Source organism: Parasteatoda tepidariorum, chromosome 6 (assembly GCF_982258835.1).
Source record: "Parasteatoda tepidariorum strain Cologne lab strain chromosome 6, Ptep-v5.0, whole genome shotgun sequence".
Lineage (NCBI taxonomy): Eukaryota > Metazoa > Arthropoda > Arachnida > Araneae > Theridiidae > Parasteatoda > Parasteatoda tepidariorum.
In genome coordinates, this window is record NC_141760.1 from 22781035 (window position 1) to 22798934 (window position 17900).

Here is a 17900-nt window from a genome sequence, read left to right on the forward strand (position 1 = left end):
TATGTTTCTAGATAGAGGAGTATCTCTAATGAGCTGAATTATCTTATCTTTGTTAACGAAATCATCAAAAAGTGAGGGCGCTCATGCTAACCAGGCTTCCTTCAAAAACTCTCCCCCTTGAAAAGGTTTACTATGCCGAGCAATTTATTGCTAGCTTGTTTTTGATGTTTATTAATTGCCTTTTTTTACTAACTGTTAATTTTTTATAAAAATTTGTTCATTTCTTTTTGTTTGTTCCTTGTGAATTTTTATTTAATTGATAACATGCTTCATAGTGAACTTTGTGATTGGTGGCGTGCCCAAAATATTGCGTCCCGTGCCATCAATGGCATGCGTGCCATTGGTACGCCATCCCTGCCCTAGAGCATAAAATGTTGACCAAAAATTTTAAAGTCTCAAATAAGAAACAAATGTCTGAAGGAAGAACCTCCTGTATTTCACTTAAGCTGATCAAACATTCAGACAATTTCTTCGTCACACAGATTCAAATATCCAATTTCTTTCTTTTTTCAATTAAACTAAAAAGCAGATGAGCTCATTTTCTTGTCACTGTCTCTTTCAATTTAATAAATGTTTGCTCTAAAGATATTATGTTTCTTCTTACGAACTGATATGCAGCATGTCAAATAAATATTCGTTTTAGCTGTAACTAAAAAGAATATAGCATGGGCGCTTAGCTAAGGTGGTTCGCAAATTCTTTCAAGTTTTAGAAGGAGTTTGTAAGTAGAAAACTGGCTTATCGCATTGATGTATGCGGTGGGGTGTGATTTATACAAGTAGGGACTGTAAATAAAACGTTACCATTTACTTTATTTCGTGAAAGATTTGTTCGTTATTTTACTATAGCCTTCTGAAACACTATAAGAAATTACAATTTACCCTGTATAATTGGGTTAGTTTAATTGGATACCTGCAAGCGTTTGAACGCGTTGGTAAATTGTGGCATTTGTTTATGACTCGATTCAACAGCCAATAAGGTTCGACACCCCCTCATGACATCGCTTGCAGTTATCCAATTAAATTAGTTCTGAGGGATAATAAACTAAGCCTAATGGCTGTGACGTTTACACGCCATACACAGCCACGGAGTTTTCTTCTCGAGCAGCAGTGCGTTCACATTCTTTAATTTTAAAATGATTGTTATGCATACTGTATTTTTTCTTCCTAATTTGGGTGAAGTGTTATTCGCTGGAGTATCAATAAAGACACAAGGAGTTACGCAATAATTTTTATAATAAAAGTTGCATATTTGGTTACACAATTTTGCATTGGCTTAAAGATACACGAAAGGTTTTTTTGTTATTGGCGATTCTCAAAACTTAGACATTCTTCTCGGCACCCGAAGGAATATCTTCTTGCTCTTTTTCCTCTTCCTGGCACAGAGGACGAGGAGGGAGACAATCCTACGTAGTAGGTCCATAATGGAGATGAGCGAGACTCCTATCCAGATACCCAGGTATCCACCGACGTTGCTGTAGAAATCGGACAGCTGAAAGACAATTAGACACACAGTTGTAATAGAGGCTATCTTTTTTTCTTCAGATGTAGCAATTAAAAGAATAAGAAGAATATATTACAGATGGAATAAGAACTAATATACAAAGATCACCTAAATAATTTTAATCATTTAAAATATTAATTGGTTATTAATTAAAATATCAATTGTTATAATAGTATACTAGTGATTGTTCTGTAGGTAGACTATACTGGTTTTTCAAATATTTACAAGATAACATCAATGATGTTTGGAGGTTTTATTCAATCATTTCATATTCTTTAATTCTTTTTTGTTAGTTAATTCAAATGAATTAGAGAGGCCGACTCGACCGCCATTTCGGATCAAAAACTTTCACCAATCAGGAAGAACTACAAGATTTGGTAACTTATTGATACAAACGACGCCTAACCTCAACTAGGATAATTTGTAAAGAATTTTCGTACATCGATTTACTTGGTTTTTCCGAAATTTTTTCTTAATGCTTAAACAAATTCATTAAAATTCTTATTATTGTGATATAGAAAGAGTTTATACCCATTTCTGTTTCTTTAATAATTTTAAAATAAAAAAAGCAAGCTATCGAATAGAGAAGAATCAGCAAATTTAAAATTGCATTAGATTTAAACTCATCTACAATTGATCCTGATTTTGGATAACTTATACATTTCAGTATTTTTGGAGGATTCGGAATAGTATCCGTCTTTAATTTTTATTGCCATTTTTCCTGTTTACTTTGAGTTGAGATTATATAAAATGAACCAGCAAGAAAATTTGAAATGCTGTTTTATATTTTCATATTTAAATTAAATCACCTTATAAAATTCAGAGTTGAAATTTCGTAAACATACTCCCTTTAACTTTTCTACAACAGAAACTAATTATTTCAGCAATTTATCACAAGAATTTTAAAGAAAAAAATAAACCCATTTACATATTCAAAAACGTAAGAACAATTTTTCAAAATTAAATTTGATTTTAATCAGCTTTTTTATTATGAGACAGCAATTTTTAAAGAGCGTTTCTAATGAACTTATTCTTTTATCGCCACTTTCTTCTAAAATTACGGCAATGTGTGAAAGTTGAATTGAGATTTTCAGAGTTAAAATTTACATTTAAAAACTAAAACTGATTTTTGTCTTGGTTTCTATTTGGTTTTTTATTTTAAAAAAAATTTATTTTGATCATTTATTTATGACTCGGAAATTAAGAGGTTTTCTATTCGCCTATGTATTAAGTCTTTTGTTTTTATGCGTGTTTTTATTATAGGGCGTCATTATTAAAAGCGTTTCTAATAGACTATATTTCTTTTAAGGTTTATGATTACTTTTTTAAATATTATTTTTTAGCATAGAAATTAGAGTTAATAGGTATTTTCAGAATTGTTTTGTTGTGAAAAAATTTTGTTAAAAAAAATTCCACCACTTAGATGACAAAAGTCATTTTTCTGCAGCTTAGCCTTCTACTCTAATTTGAATCCTGTTTAGTTTCAAAGAAGAATGCCATCCATCGAACTTATAGATAGCTACAACTGCTCTTTCAGATGGTTGATTGAATTTTTTAAAAATTTGATTGATAAGCTCTTCTTAAAGGTATTACCAAGTAATGGTTCCTATTTATGATATTTCTAAAATTCTACTTGCTTTTTAATACAGATTGTTGACAAATACCCATTCTAATTGCAAAGATGAGATGAATAATTTATAGGTCGAATAGTTATAAACTTCTTTAATTTCACTAGAATTTAGTACGAGCACACAAAGCTCACATCTTAGAGAAAATTACACAAACCATCATTTTAGGTTCGTAAGAGATGCTGGTCAGTCGAAATTTCTTGAAAGATATTGTCAGTTGTATGTTACCGAACCTGGAAAAAAATGAAGAGGGAATTAATACTTAGAAACACAACCGGATATTCAATTTGGAAAATACCTGAGAATATATATATACATACATCGAAGAGTCATTACATTATGACCACCCTGCTAATAACATGTGGGACCACCTTTAGCCCTCAAAACTTCTAGCACCCGCATTGATTCCACAAGGTGCTGATAGGTATCTGGTACCAAGAGCTCACCAACTGGCCTTGAAATTCCCTCACATTACGAGGGGGTAGCATGGCAGCACAAATTTGGTTATCCAAGTAGGACCACAAATGCTCTATTGGATTAAGGTCAGGTGAATTTAAGGGGCCAAGACATGACTTGAAAGTCACTGGAATGTACCTCGAACTAATCCAAACCATGACGATTCGACCCTTATGACATGGTGCATTATCCTGTTGGTAAACATCATCCCCAGCAGGAAAAACTGTTGCCATGAATGGGTGAACCTGGTCTGCAACTATGTTCAAGTAGTTTACAGACGTCAGGGATTGTTCTATGAGTATTATGGGTCTTAATGTGCCCCATGAAAACATTGCCCACACCATACTACTGGATGGTGGTCATAATGTAATGGCGCTTCGGTGTATAGATTAACCAGGTAGTAAAACGATATTATTTAACCTCAGAAAGAAGCAATATAATACATCCGTGCTAGAAAACGATAGAGTACAGAATCCTTTTTTCTAGTATTGTTACTAATAATGAGATTAAATAGTATTGGATCGAACTTAAAAAAAAATTATATATTTCTTTACCTTTAGTAAAGTGCTACTTTTTTGTGAAAGGGTACTCTTTTATTATTACAAAAAGTGGTGCTTTAACAATAATTTTATTTTAATCTTGAATAAATAAAACTACAGTTTTATTTTAGGGAAATAAATAATTATATGAAGTTATATTTTAAGACGGTAAGAAATTTTCCTTTTTTAAAGTTAAAATTGTAACAAAATTTAAATGAAATATAACTTTTCAACAATATAGTGTGGTTTTTATTATACAACTTTATAATGTATGATAAGTGTGAAATTACAATTGAATAGAGAGTATAAAATATGTTTCATAAGCTAATTTTGATAAAACTGGCTCATTTCTAAAAAAAATTGGGAATACATTTACATTAAAAATTAAACACTTGAAAATGATTAATGATATACAATTTATCAGAAAACTCATTGTCTAGAGAAAAAGAAATTGTCAAAAGTTAGATTCTCAAGTTTAATTTCTGTGTTAAATTTGAAATTTTCATTCATAAAAAGTAGCTGGACACGAAATACAATTTGGAGTTAAAGAGGGAGAAAAATGGATGGTAGCAGAATTAATTTAATTTTATTTAGTATTTCTGTATTGTTAACAAAGTAAATTATGCGTGGAATAATAGTATTAAACTGTTGTTCTATGTTTTACTACTTCAGAATAATAAAGAAAATAAAGTAAAATAAAGTATCACCAAATTTTTTGCTTTTATCCAAATCTTCCACTTGCTTATGACAAAAAACGACGCAAAATAATAACAGAAAATATAAAATCTAATGTTATATAATTCAGAGAAAACAGCTACCTCTTGTATAGACAAGAAAAAAAAATAAAAATTAACAGTGAAAATATAATCTCATGATTAACTCTTACTATTATATCCGCAAGAATACTTGGTTGGTTGGTTCTAATGCCACTTGCCACACGGACAAGCCTGCTTGGTGAAACCGAGCAAATTTAAGGCAGAGTGTGCGATTCTTGTTTTTCAGTGGTGCCATCTATGGCCAAGAATTCGACTTCGTCACACCATACATCACACCTGTTTATAAGGCGGACTCATTCATACATCCATTCATTCATCCATAGATCGTAATTTTGACCTGAATCAGAGAACGATCGATCTCCAATCCAGGCAAAAATAGTGATTTCTATTATTGCATTAATGTAGCCAATACAATAGTTTGAGGTGCATCAAAAAAGCAAGTTTTTTTTTTAAATTTTCAAATATCAGCATGTTTTTTAATCTTTAATTAAATAGATGGAATACTACAAGCATCTAATTTTCGTTACTTCTCGCTAACTTATTTTTATACAATAATGAAATTTTTTTTTATGAACGATAATATTAAATTTAATTTTTTGGACTTAAGTATTAAAATAAAATATCTGAATTGTCGACTAATACAAAACTTTTACAACAAAAAGGATGATTTTGAGTTTAATATAAACTAATTACATGGAATTCTAATGTTTCTAATAAATATTTTAAAACTATTTTTAATCTAGTAAATAGCATTAAAAGAATTTGAAGTATTATTTATTTATTCAAAAAATTAAACGCATATTTGGAAATTCTTGGCCATAGATGGCGCCACTGGAAAACAAGAATAATCGCATCCCTCTGCCTTAACAGGCAAACAAATATTTGAATAAAAACAACGGATATCTGACAAATGTAATTAAATTCTTTTCGAAAACATTTAGTTAATTGTGTATTAAAATAATAAAAGAATATATTCGCATAAAAACCTTTTAGCTATGTCGATTGATATTTTTGCTGTGTGCGAAACCATTCCGTGGCAAATCCATTGACAGATCATTATGAGAAATCCCTGCAGGTGTTGGACTGAATAATCAGAAAGAATTTGTTTTAAGCGAAGTAATGCTTTCAAAAAAGTAAATTTTAAAATCTAATTAATTCTGAAATTTTTTTTATAAAAGTTTTTTAAGCGAAGTAGCCAAAGTAACTGGAACTTTGAAAAAAAACCCCCAGTTTTGAAAGAATAAAAAATGCTCTGTCCCTAATCTTCTTACCCACTGGCCTCAACTACCATCCATTTACAAATTTGTTTAAATATTACTTTCTGAAACAAATCAAGAAAATGAAAGCAATTACTTTAAGAAAATTTACAAGCGTCGTTTTATAAGAATGAAAAAATGTTTAAAACTTACGTCAGCCAATTATATTTATAGCGAGTAGATAGATTTGACATACTTATATTGGTCTGAAAAAAATGGAAAAAACATAACTTTTAGAACTAAAACTAATGCTAAAATTCAAACTTACTTAACAATAACATGCTTATCCGAGAATCTTTTTGCAGTAATGGTCTGCATTGCAGTTGCTAGTTTTTACATTCTTTTATTTCCACAGACATACACAGACGAACGATAAGCAAAAACAATAATAACAAGAAAAAGTAGTTTGGTTGCCTAACAACCAGCTAGAGTCGCAGTTATTATATTGCTGACGATTTAAAACAATTATTCAAACTGACTGTTTATTTGATGTCGGAACATCCTCCCCACCCTAGTCAACCTCAAGAGGGATGACCAATTGTATAGGTCAAGTTATAGCCTTTCCATCCACTCTTAAGACGCATGCTCGAATTTCCCCATCACGTCCCTTAATTAGATTAGTAATTCGGGCTTTCTTCCACACGTGTCTGTGTCTGACATCTTCTTGTAGTAGCACAAGATCTCCTGCATAGATGTTGACAGATTTATGAATATTACGAACTTGGTGATAAGAGCGAAGTTGCAGCAGATATTCTTTGGACCATCTTTTCTAAAATACATCCAACACATCTTGTTGTTGTTTGTAGAGTTTCGTAAGTCTTGGATTGTTATTCAGATTTGTGGGTATCTATGTAAACTTTCTACCCGTTAGGAAATATGCCGGTGTTAAAGCTTCTGTATTGTTTTCATCTCCCTCTTCATATACAATGGGTCTGCTGTTAAGGGCGGCTTCTATCCCTACTAGTACAGTTGATAGATTTTCTTTAACCAATAGTGCCCGAGCAAGAGATTTACGAAGATAATTTCTCGCTAATCCGATTAGGCGCTCCCACCAACCTCCCCACCAAGCCGCTCTGGGTACGATGAACTTCCAAATTATGCCATTATGACCGTAAAACTGTTGTACTTTAGTTGATGTAAGAGTGTTCCATAGAAGTATTAGCTTCTTATTTGCAGCGTGGAACGTGGCAGCATTGTCACTATAGATGGTATGTGGTAGTTCTCTACGACCCACAAATATCTGCAATGCTAACAGAAACTTGTTTGTCGAAAGATCTGACACAAGTTCGAGATGTATGGCTCTGGTTGTTGCACAGGTAAACAGTACAATGTAAGCTGTATCTGAAGAATTCAAAGTGCGAACATGTACAGTGCCGGCAAGATCTACTCCTGTAGTGAAAAATGGTGTAACTGGATTAATTCTATCAGCTGGTAGAGGAGCTTCAATTTGAGTGCAGCGACATCTTTCATGGTAAGCTCGTGACATCTCGCATGCTCGTGACATCTTGCATGGTAAGCATTTGTAAATCACATGTTTGATGGCTTGACGTCCTCGTAGAATCCAAACATTTGAATGCAGTTCTGAAAGCACTATTCTGACACCTAGATGATGCATTTTGATATGTGTTTGACGTATCAGCAGACTTGTGAAATGATGAGATTGACTCGGTCTTGATGACCAGCAAAATTGGATGTTTTGGGGACTCTGATAAACTCGAAAACTGTAATCTACCATCAATACGTATAAATTTATTTTCAAATAGTGGGTTGAATTTTGTAATCTTTGAATTTATTAGCAATGACTTGGATGTTGACAAAGCTTCGCATTCTAGCGGAAATAACTCTTTCCGAACCATTTGTATCCAGTAATTTCTAGCATCATATATTTCTGCAGTGTCAAGTTCTCCGACTTTCTTGCCTTGAGATCTACAGTTCGAGATAAAGTGTAGAATCCATGCAGTTACACGTAGCAGTCTGAACTAGGAACTGTAGTCTTTTCCGTTGATGATGGGTTTAAAAGTAGTAACATGAAATGTTTGAATTATTAATTTAATGTTCTTTATTTTTCTTTCCCTCCAAATTATGAGAGTAATCTTTTTTAGAATCTGGCCAGCTTTCTGTGGGTTCAGTCAGCTAAGTGGGTCCGTTCCACCAGATGTTGAGATCTTTCAGTGTAGATGGTTGTACGCCACTTGAAAAATTGTCCGCTGGATTGTCTTGTCCCGGGCAATGCCTCCACTGTGAGGGGTCAGTGTATGAAATGATTTCTGTTACCCTGTTGCACACAAATGTTTTCCATCTGTTAGGATTACCCCGAATCCAACCAAGGGTGACTTCAGAGTTCAATTCAGTTTCATTGTAAAAATATTTCAGCAATCTGGTACCAATCACAGGTACTAATAACTCTAAGCGTGGAAGACTAACTCTCTTTATTGGTGTAAGTCTATTGCGGCTGCATACTAAATGGATATTTGATTGATTATTATGAGAGGCAACTACGTACAAAACCGTGCCATAAGCTCGCTCAGATGCATCGCAGAGCATATGAATGTTAAAGGAATCAAGCGATGAAATTCCTATGTAACGAGGAATTTCTTTAGAGCAGATGGCATCGAGCTGGGTTGTAACTGTATGCCACATAGTAGCCAAGTTTGTCGGCAAGATTTCATCCCAATTGATTCCAAGAATCCAAGTATCTTGAAAGAGTATCTTTACAATTATCGTAAATTGTGTAAACAGCCCTAAGGGATCGTATAAACTTGCAACACAGCGGAGTAACCACCTCTTAGTAAGTGGCTTATCTAGAGAAGCACAGAGTGAAGTCTTGAAAGCGTTGCTCAAGGTATTAGTCTTCTATTCTATTCTAGCAAGTGTTGAAGCTTTATAGAGTTAGTAGCCCATTTTTCCATCGATAGTTTTATGAGTGACATCAAACCTTTGATTTCCTTTTGTAATACCATTATTTGTGATTCAGGTTCTAGACTAACCACAAAATCATCCATATATAGGTGTTTATCTAAGAGTACTGCAGGAGTAGGGAAGTTATTTATATGATTAGAGGCCAGTTATCGTGTGGTGGCACACAACAGAAAAGGGCTGCAAGGTAGTCCGAATGGTAAGCGAGTGAATCTGTATGTAGTTACTTCATCCGTAAATGTAGCTGTTTTTAAAGAGCCTTTCGTTTGTTTGTACCAGAAGAATCTCGCTGCATCTCTGTCCTTTGGATTTAAAACCAACAGTAGGAAAGCTTGTTTGCCATCACAGGTTAGGGCAAATTTATGCAGTCGAAATCGTAGAAGACAACCAACAGTCTCAGGTAGTAGATTGGGATCAACTTCTGAAGAGTCGTTTAATGATGACATGCCTGGAGCATGTGATGAGGCGTCAAAGACGATTCTCCACTTTATATCATCTTGCTGCTTCTTTTTCACTGCATGATGTGACAGATAGTACACGGTGTCTTCTGTTTCATCTGCAGATGGACAAACTTCATGTCCTTGTTCAATGTAATTCAACGTGCATTTTTCGTACCGGGTCTTCAAAGATTCATTTGATGTCAGTCTTTTTTTAGCGATTGAAATCTGTTCTCAGCAGTAGTTTTCTTTGTTGGTAATGTTGAGACCATAGCTTTCCAAAGTAATGATACGATCCTACGATTATCAACTAATTTAAATGAGTCACGAAAGTTCTTCAAAACAGTCGAATCATGTTTAAACATTTCTCTATCCAGGGAAGTGGTAATTCCAATTGTTTCCAAGTCCCAGAAGCAACGTACACTTTCATTGATAGGCTCTTGTTGAATTAATGTGTTGAGGTAATTTACAGTAGCTAAATTGTAAACTGTTGTGCATGATCGAGGTCCGCTCAGAATCCACCCAAAATGTGACGGAACCAATACAAGGGATTCTGACAGCACAACCGGAGCTTCAGGGTTCAATACTTGCCAGTAGAAATCAGCACCAATCAAAACTTGCATAGGCAGATTTTGTAAGTTATCGTAAGGATCAGCCAGTTTCTTTCTTTTCTGGAATGCGAACCGCGAAACATCAGTTGGAACAGATGAATGTGAAGCGCATTCATTGGAACTTTCAAATGCTTCAATATTAACTGAAGACTGATTCCAAATGCTCAATAGTTTAAACTACTTTTCGTCTCATATGGGAAACATTCGCTGTAGGTTCAAATCCATGCACTTCCAATGATTTTGTAGAAATAACTTCTAATTTCAAACTATCAACAAGACCATTATGAATGAAACTTGACTGGCTACCTCCGTCCAGAAGACAACGGGTCAGTCTTGTAGCACCAGTCAGGCCTGTTATAAAAACTCTTGCAGTTTGCAAATGCACAGTGTTGCGCGTAGCAATATCGATCTTATGAGTAGACGTTGTACCTGGGTGATCAACACTGTTCTTACAAATTGAAACATGGTGCTTTTTCTTGCATTTCACACAACAAGCCTGTTCCTTACGAACACAGCTCTGTTTTGTGTGTCCTCGTCCATTGCACAAAAAAACATCTATTCGTAGCTTTTAATTTCTGTATTCATGTGTCTATATCTGTCACAGAGTTGCACTGTTGAGGCCAATGTCCGGCAGTTTCGCAAAAGGGACTGAATGGTGAAGGTTTCTTACTTTTTGTAATTGACTTGGAATTTACATTGAAGTTTTCTAATGTGGATTTTTAGGAGTAATCAGAAGACATAAGACCTTTAATCTTGCTTGTTGTAAGGGCTCCTTCTACTTCTTCGGCGAGAAAATTTTAGTTGTGTAATATCACATTCTGAAATTTTTTGGCGTTTCGCATGAGTAACCCATCGGCAACAAATATCGTCAGGGAATGCACGTAAAATTTTAGGAGATAAAACTCTACCGTATGCGTCAATATCTTCTCCCAAAGCACGTAGAGCCTGTAGCCTTCCGTTGCATTCAATATAAACTTCATTCAGTGATGTTGGCGAAGGATTGCGAATTGGCGTTAATTCTCCAAAAAATCCAAATGAGATTGAATAATTCTATTTTTGTCACCATATTTGTCCATAAGTAGCTTCTTTGTGGCTTCATATGTATTTGCAATAATACTTATACCATCAACCAATCTTTTTGGTTAATCTTCTAAATATCCTCTGAGAAAAACATGTTTATAATTGATGATAGATTTGGATTATCGTCTAAAGACGTTTTAAATTGTTCCCAAAAACATTGCCAATGTTCCACGTTGCCACGAAATGGTTCTAATTTTATCGTCGGTAGTTTACATTTTGTTGTGGTGACATAGAATTCACATTTTGAATCGGAAAGTTAGTAACAATTGGTGAATCTACAGTCTCATTCTTGTTATGATCTTCTTTCATTGTACGATTTGCATCAAAAATTGCACGCTTGGCGTTATTCGTATACTCTTGACATTGCACTACATCAATTTCATATTCTGCATCCGAAAGTAATATGTGTAGATCATTATCCACTATTTCCATATCATTAAGTACTTCGGCAAGACGGCTACCAGTGAATTCAATATCGGCATTCGAAGTAGAATTTAAAGTGTCCTTTAGTTGGCTAATGAAGCGAGTAATAGTAGCTCGAATTGTTCTACGTTTGCGCTTCAATAGTGTAAAAGTGTGAACGTGAACATTAATTATATTCTTATTACATATTTAGTATTCAAAAGTGCGAACGTGAACATTAATTACATTCTTATTACATATTTAGTATTCAAAAGTGTGAACATTAATTGTATTCTTTTTACATATTTAGTATTCTATGTTTTGGCAACAGCAGTTGTTGTGTACGTTATAGATTTTGAGCTTTTTAGAATAACGGTGTGCGTAAATTTTAAATAAAAGTAAACAGTAAACGAACTGCGTTTTTTTAAATGTTGTTTCTTACATTATCAGAAGTGGGATAAACAGGCAACAGTAGTTAATTTTGAGTTTAAAATGGCATTTTTATCGCAACTTCGTAAAGATGAGTTATGTTGCGTAGCTAATGAGTTATCTGAAGATGTTTCGTCTACTACTTTGAAAATCCCTGACTTGAGAAAGTTAATATTGAATAGCGAGAAATACGATGAAGAAATGGTTCTAGGAATGGTCCAAAATTTGGTTGAAGACGCCGAGCGCCTTCGTCAAGATGAGAAAGAAAAAGCCGATCGCGAACATGCTTTGGAAAAAGAAAAAGCCGATTGGGAACATGAATTGGAACTCAAGAAGTTAGATATTGCTGCTAAAACTTCAGAAGTAGTCGAAACTGAAGTAATAACACCGGCGCCAAAAGTTGATTGGCAGTCACAACTGAGAAAGTTTTCTACGAGAAATGAGGATATCAGCTATTTAGTACATTTCGAGAGAGTAATGAAAGAATACAAAGGCCAAGTACATTGTGGATGGCATGTTTAATTAACCAGTTACCAAGTGAAATTGTCCAAATGATAATGAGAGAATCAGAAGAACAGTCAGAAAATTATGACTATGTTAAATCTCTTTTGCTTAACTGTTACATACTAAGTCCTGAAAAATTTCGACAATTTTTTTATTCTCATGAGAAAACTGGTGGAAAGTCATGGAAACAATATTACCACGAGCTTGAAACGTATTTTATTGGGTGGACTGCAGGACTTTAAATAAGTAGTTTTGAGAGTTTAAAAGACCTGATTATCACAGATCGAATGAAAGCTCGTGTGCCTCCAGATATACGAGAACGTTACTTGGATCAGTGGACCCATATAATTTCACCTTAAACATTAGCTGAAAATGTAGATGAATTTATTGAACTCAAAGATGTTTTTAAGAATCATATTCAGTATAATAATAAATCTAGTAACAATAAGTTTTTGAAAAAAGAAAATATCGCCAAAGGCAAGCAAACAGAGCCAAGTCGAAGTACAACTAATAATCAAACTGTTTGCTACAATTGTTATGATACCGGCCATTTTGCCCGTGATTGTGTAAAGCCAAAACGTCCAAAGTTTTGTACTGCCTGCAAAACAGAAGGACACGGTTCAAAGGAATGTCCAAAGAGAGCGTTTTTCCTATTAGTCAATGCAGTTTCGTTTTTACCCAGTTCCAGTTATAGTACAACGAAGAATATTATCATAGAAGAAGTAAATACTAGTGCTCTTATGGATACCGCTGCTGATATATCTATGTTAAAATATAGTTTTGCACAAACGTTTAATAAAAATATACATAAAAATATAGTTACACGAATTCGAGGTATTGGAGGTCCCTTATGAAAATTTAAGGTTTATTTAAGGTTTATTTGAGGTATTTTTGAGGTATTAATGTTGTTTTGAGGTATATTTGAGGTATATTTAAGGTAGCAGAGAAAACAGCAATAAAAATTATACCTCGTAAAGGTTGTAATTAAGGTGTACGAGGCTGATTTATATATACTTCAGCTTGTTTTGAGGTTGTTTAAAATTCACTTCAAATCAACCAGACTGATAAGGAGATTTTTAAGGTATACCAGGTTTATTTTTTTACACTTGTAACAAAAGAGGTATTTTTGAGGTATAAAATTTTTTACCTTATTTCAACTAACGATAAAAAGGTATTTATTGAGGTATATGAAGTCATTTTATTTATACCTAAGCTTATTTTGAGGTTGTTTTAGATTCACTTCAAATCATCCAGAGTGATAAGATGATTTTTAAGGTATACGAGGTTGTTTCTCTTACACTTGTAACAAAAGAGGTATTTATGAGGTATAAAAAAAATCTACCTTATTTCAACTAACGAGAGTGAGGTAATTACGAGGTATAAAAAATATACCTTTTTTCTACTAACGATATTGAGGTATTTATGAGGTATAAAAAATATACCTTATTTCAACTAAAGAGAGTGAGGTATTTATTGAGGTGTTGAAGTCATTTTATTTATACCTAAGCTTGTTTTAAGGTTGCTTAAAGTACACTTCATATTAACTAACTCACTTCCCAGAGTTCCATGCGAGCCGGCAAATGGCGTGTGTGTTGACAAGTGAAAGTCTATTCGAAATTCGGTAAGTGTGCTTGACATTTATTAATTTAGTTTTATCACTTTTAATCAAATATGCTTCAATTTTGAAACTTAAATTTAATTATTTTTGTTTCAACGACGCGTCCTGATCTTAAATAATTTAAGTTAGAGGATATTCTTAGAGGCTATCGTTGTAGGCTTAGCAATAAGAGAGAATAACCGAAATATTTCTCGTCACTGTTTTGGGTAACATTACTGGTGAATCGGTACAGCAGGTTATGCACAGTATATTTTATTGTTTGTAGTTCAGTCAAATAGAACTGTTCTTTTTATTTTGCTTAAATGTATATGTTTTAACGTAGCAGTATGCACGCTGATTAATTGAGAAAAATGTTCACAATTTCTCTTATAAATAAATCATTGAAAATTGAAAGATTTTTAAAATAGCAATTTTGCTTTGAAATTCTACTGTAGCTGTATGCTTATCGCTTGGATATTTGTTGCAAAGTTTATATTATTGTTTATATATATATATATATATATATATATATATATATATATATATATATATATATATATATATATATATATATATATATATATATATATATATATATATATATATATATATATATATATATATATATATATATATATATATATATATATATATATATATATATATATATATATATATATATATATATATATATATATATATACATATATATATTTACAGAGCTTATCCACAGTTCCCTGATATTACTGAGATGGCCTAGGCTGTAAATAGCACATACGTGGCGGCGCAGAAGAAGAGACAAGCAAGCTACTGCTCAGCCTTCCCCTAGGATATAGTTCTGAATTTATACCTAAAAGAAAAAGTAATCTCTCCTAATAAACTACAGAATTTATGTAATTGTTGATAACAATAGTTTGCTAGATATTTGATAATTGAAAACTAGCAACTGTACTAGCTCACTTCTTCATGTTTGATCACAAAACTGCTATTTTCACTACATGTTATTTTCTCGCATTTTACCCACGTTAATTATTTACTTAGCAGATTGTTATTACTTATTAGAATATTGGGCAGAATGAAATTAAATCCGATTTCAAGTTTATATGACAATTTGTTTCAAGGTTATGAGCTTTTTCATGCAGCTATTTATGGTTCACTACTTCAAAAATGTACGAATTTCGGAAATCTTAAATATTTTAGAAATAAGTCAGTATGGTATGCAATTTTTTATCCTGAATTGAATAAAATCAATTGCAAATAAAAACATTTATTGTTGAAAGTAATATGCATTATTGAGAGTTTCATCCTATGGGATGTGTATTTATATTTAAACGAGTGTTTGTAACAACTAACTATTAGTTTTATTCTGCTCGGTATTATAAGTTATATAGGAGATATTATAAACTTATTTTAAAAGTATTATTTCAAATCATTCTCTCTTAGACATTTTCCTCTCATAAAATTACTCACAACTTTAAAATAAATGCTCCTTATCAGCTTGTAATTTGTTCTATTCGATTGAGTGTAAAAAAAGAATAAAAATTGGTACATAACTTTAAAATTTTAATTTATTAAACGATTGTAGATTCTTGATTACATTGATTAAAAATTATTAAAATAACTATTTTTTAAGAAACTCTGATGTGATTGACAATAACATAAGTCCTTTTCAGAATCAGTGTCGAAAGTTTAAAAAAAAGCTGCTAGTTTCATGAAGTCTGACTAAAAGTTGAAAAATATAGACTAGGTTTGTTGAGTTTAAAGATTTTTAAAAAAGAAAGGGAAGGAAATCTAATTATTAAACTTACAAGTACCATAATGTTACAGATGTATAGAAAAATAAAAAGTGTTAAAATTGCATAATAAGATTGGAATTATACAGGATGTTTATAAAGTCCCGGACCCATTTAGATGTTTAATAACTCATAAAATAATAAAGATAGATTAAAATTAATAACATTAATGGTTAGATAGACTCAAAAAGTTTCATGACCCTTGTCAATGAACTTCCACGTGTGTCCCCTTCGTCGCACGGAGAATATCAAGTCGATTGTCAATTTCACGAGAGGTAGCTTTCTTTTTTACAGTAAAGACAATCTCATCAGTCGTATACTTAGACATGTTGGAAAACTTCGTATTTCCACAACTAGAAGAGCTTCAGCCACATGTCTTTTTGCAACAAGATGGTGCATCACCTCATTGGGGTATCATCGTTCGTAGTTCTTTGAATGACCATTTTACAGGAAGATGGATTGGGCAAAGAGGTCCAATTCCTTGGCCACCCAGATCACCTGATATAACGCCGCTGGACTTTTTTCTTTGGGGATTTATAAAGGACAATGTTTACAGGAGGATCGTGTCGAACATTGATGGCCCAAAAGCCAGAATTACAACCGCAATAGCCTCTGTGGATGCTGACATGCTTGCCGCTACCTGGCGTGAAATTGACTATCGACTTGATATTCTCCGTGCGACGAAGGGGGCACACGTGGAAGTTCATTGACAAGGTTCATGAGAGTTTTTGAGTCTATCTAACCATTTATGTTATTAATTTTAATCTATCTTTATTATTTTATGAGTTATGAAACATCAAAATGGGTCCGAGACTTTATAAACACCCTGTATATTTGAATTTCTGTAAATGTTGTTAATGGTAATACTGTCTTCAGTGTATTTTATTTTGTGGCTGTGATGCATGTCATGCTTTTTAGCTACGAGGATTGAACAGAAATGGCAGAAGATATTTATCTGAAAAGGAAAATTAATTTCATCCAGTTAATTTAAATGATAAAAAAAATACTTTCTAATATTTTAAGACCTGCCACTATTATTGTAAATATGACTTTCTTACTAATTTATATTTTTTTTCCTTTTAGGTTCCAATAATTACAAGTTTCAACATGTAGACGGAAACAGTATTTAAAATAATTTTGTTGGTTTGTAAAAAAAGTGAAATTTTAGTTTTAAATAAAAGTATTTTGAATTATTTAATTAGTAGTTTTATAGCTTTAAAAATTCAAGCACCCTAGACAACTATCTTCTAAAAATACGAGTATAAGTTCCCATAAATAATTTTTACTAACTGTAGAATTTGGATAAGTGTTATTTTAAGATGATTTAAATCAATCTATTAAAATTATAGAAGAATTATGCATTTGAAACTTTCTTTTATAGCTTAACAAAAGAAGCAATTACTGCCGAAGGTTTAATATTAAAAATTTCAGGTTGATAAATGATCTCTACTAGTGAAAAAAAATGTAATGTACATTATTCTTCATATAATATATATAATATCTTTATATATATATATTATATTTTTTATATAGTGAGTCTAAAAATTAATAAACTAGGTGGTCCGTATAACACCTCACCTTCGTAAGTGCTAAAAAAACGTCTTTGGTTGATAAATTAATACTTCTAAAAATACAAAAATATATACTTGAGGTTACGAAATGATAACTTAAGGTAGAACGTGGAACACATGGCGCTAATTAAAAATAACTTTTCCAATTGTTGAAAATACACTTCAGGTTGATTTATAACAACCAGAAGTGTAAAATGGCCCACCTTAGGTTGAAAAACATATACCTCTACAAGCATAAAATTATATACCTGATGTTGAAGAATAATTACCTGAGGTAGAACAAAATACATTTGAGGTTGATTTATAACAACCAGAAGTGTAAAACGACACACCACAGGTTGATAAACATATACCTCTACAAGCATAAAATTATGTACCTGAAGTTGAAAAACAATTACCTGATG

General features: G+C 32.5%; 2 protein-coding genes and 1 long non-coding RNA gene across 3 annotated transcripts; all 3 read right to left on the reverse strand.

Annotated features, from left to right (window-relative positions):
- Positions 1–1291: 1291 nt before the first annotated feature.
- LOC147807685 (uncharacterized) lies at positions 1292–3358 on the reverse strand. The gene is made up of 2 exons (XR_015434900.1): positions 3287–3358; positions 1292–1489 (listed from the first exon to the last, which is right to left on the reverse strand). It is a non-coding gene; the product is annotated as an uncharacterized LOC147807685 (long non-coding RNA).
- Positions 3359–7003: 3645 nt separating this feature from the next.
- Positions 7004–7771, reverse strand: LOC147807686 (uncharacterized). Its single transcript, XM_087166752.1, has one exon. The coding sequence runs from the start codon at positions 7769–7771 to the stop codon at positions 7004–7006; it is 768 nt and encodes a 255-aa protein (XP_087022878.1).
- Positions 7772–8289: 518 nt separating this feature from the next.
- LOC147807687 (uncharacterized) lies at positions 8290–8796 on the reverse strand. Its single transcript, XM_087166753.1, has one exon. The coding sequence runs from the start codon at positions 8794–8796 to the stop codon at positions 8290–8292; it is 507 nt and encodes a 168-aa protein (XP_087022879.1).
- Between the last annotated feature and the right edge of the window lie 9104 nt (positions 8797–17900).

Coding starts and splice junctions, on each gene's coding strand:
- LOC147807686 (XM_087166752.1), bottom strand. CDS start 7,771: ATGCATCATCTAGGTGTCAGAATAGTGCTTTCAGAACTGCATTCAAAT.
- LOC147807687 (XM_087166753.1), bottom strand. CDS start 8,796: ATGTGGCATACAGTTACAACCCAGCTCGATGCCATCTGCTCTAAAGAA.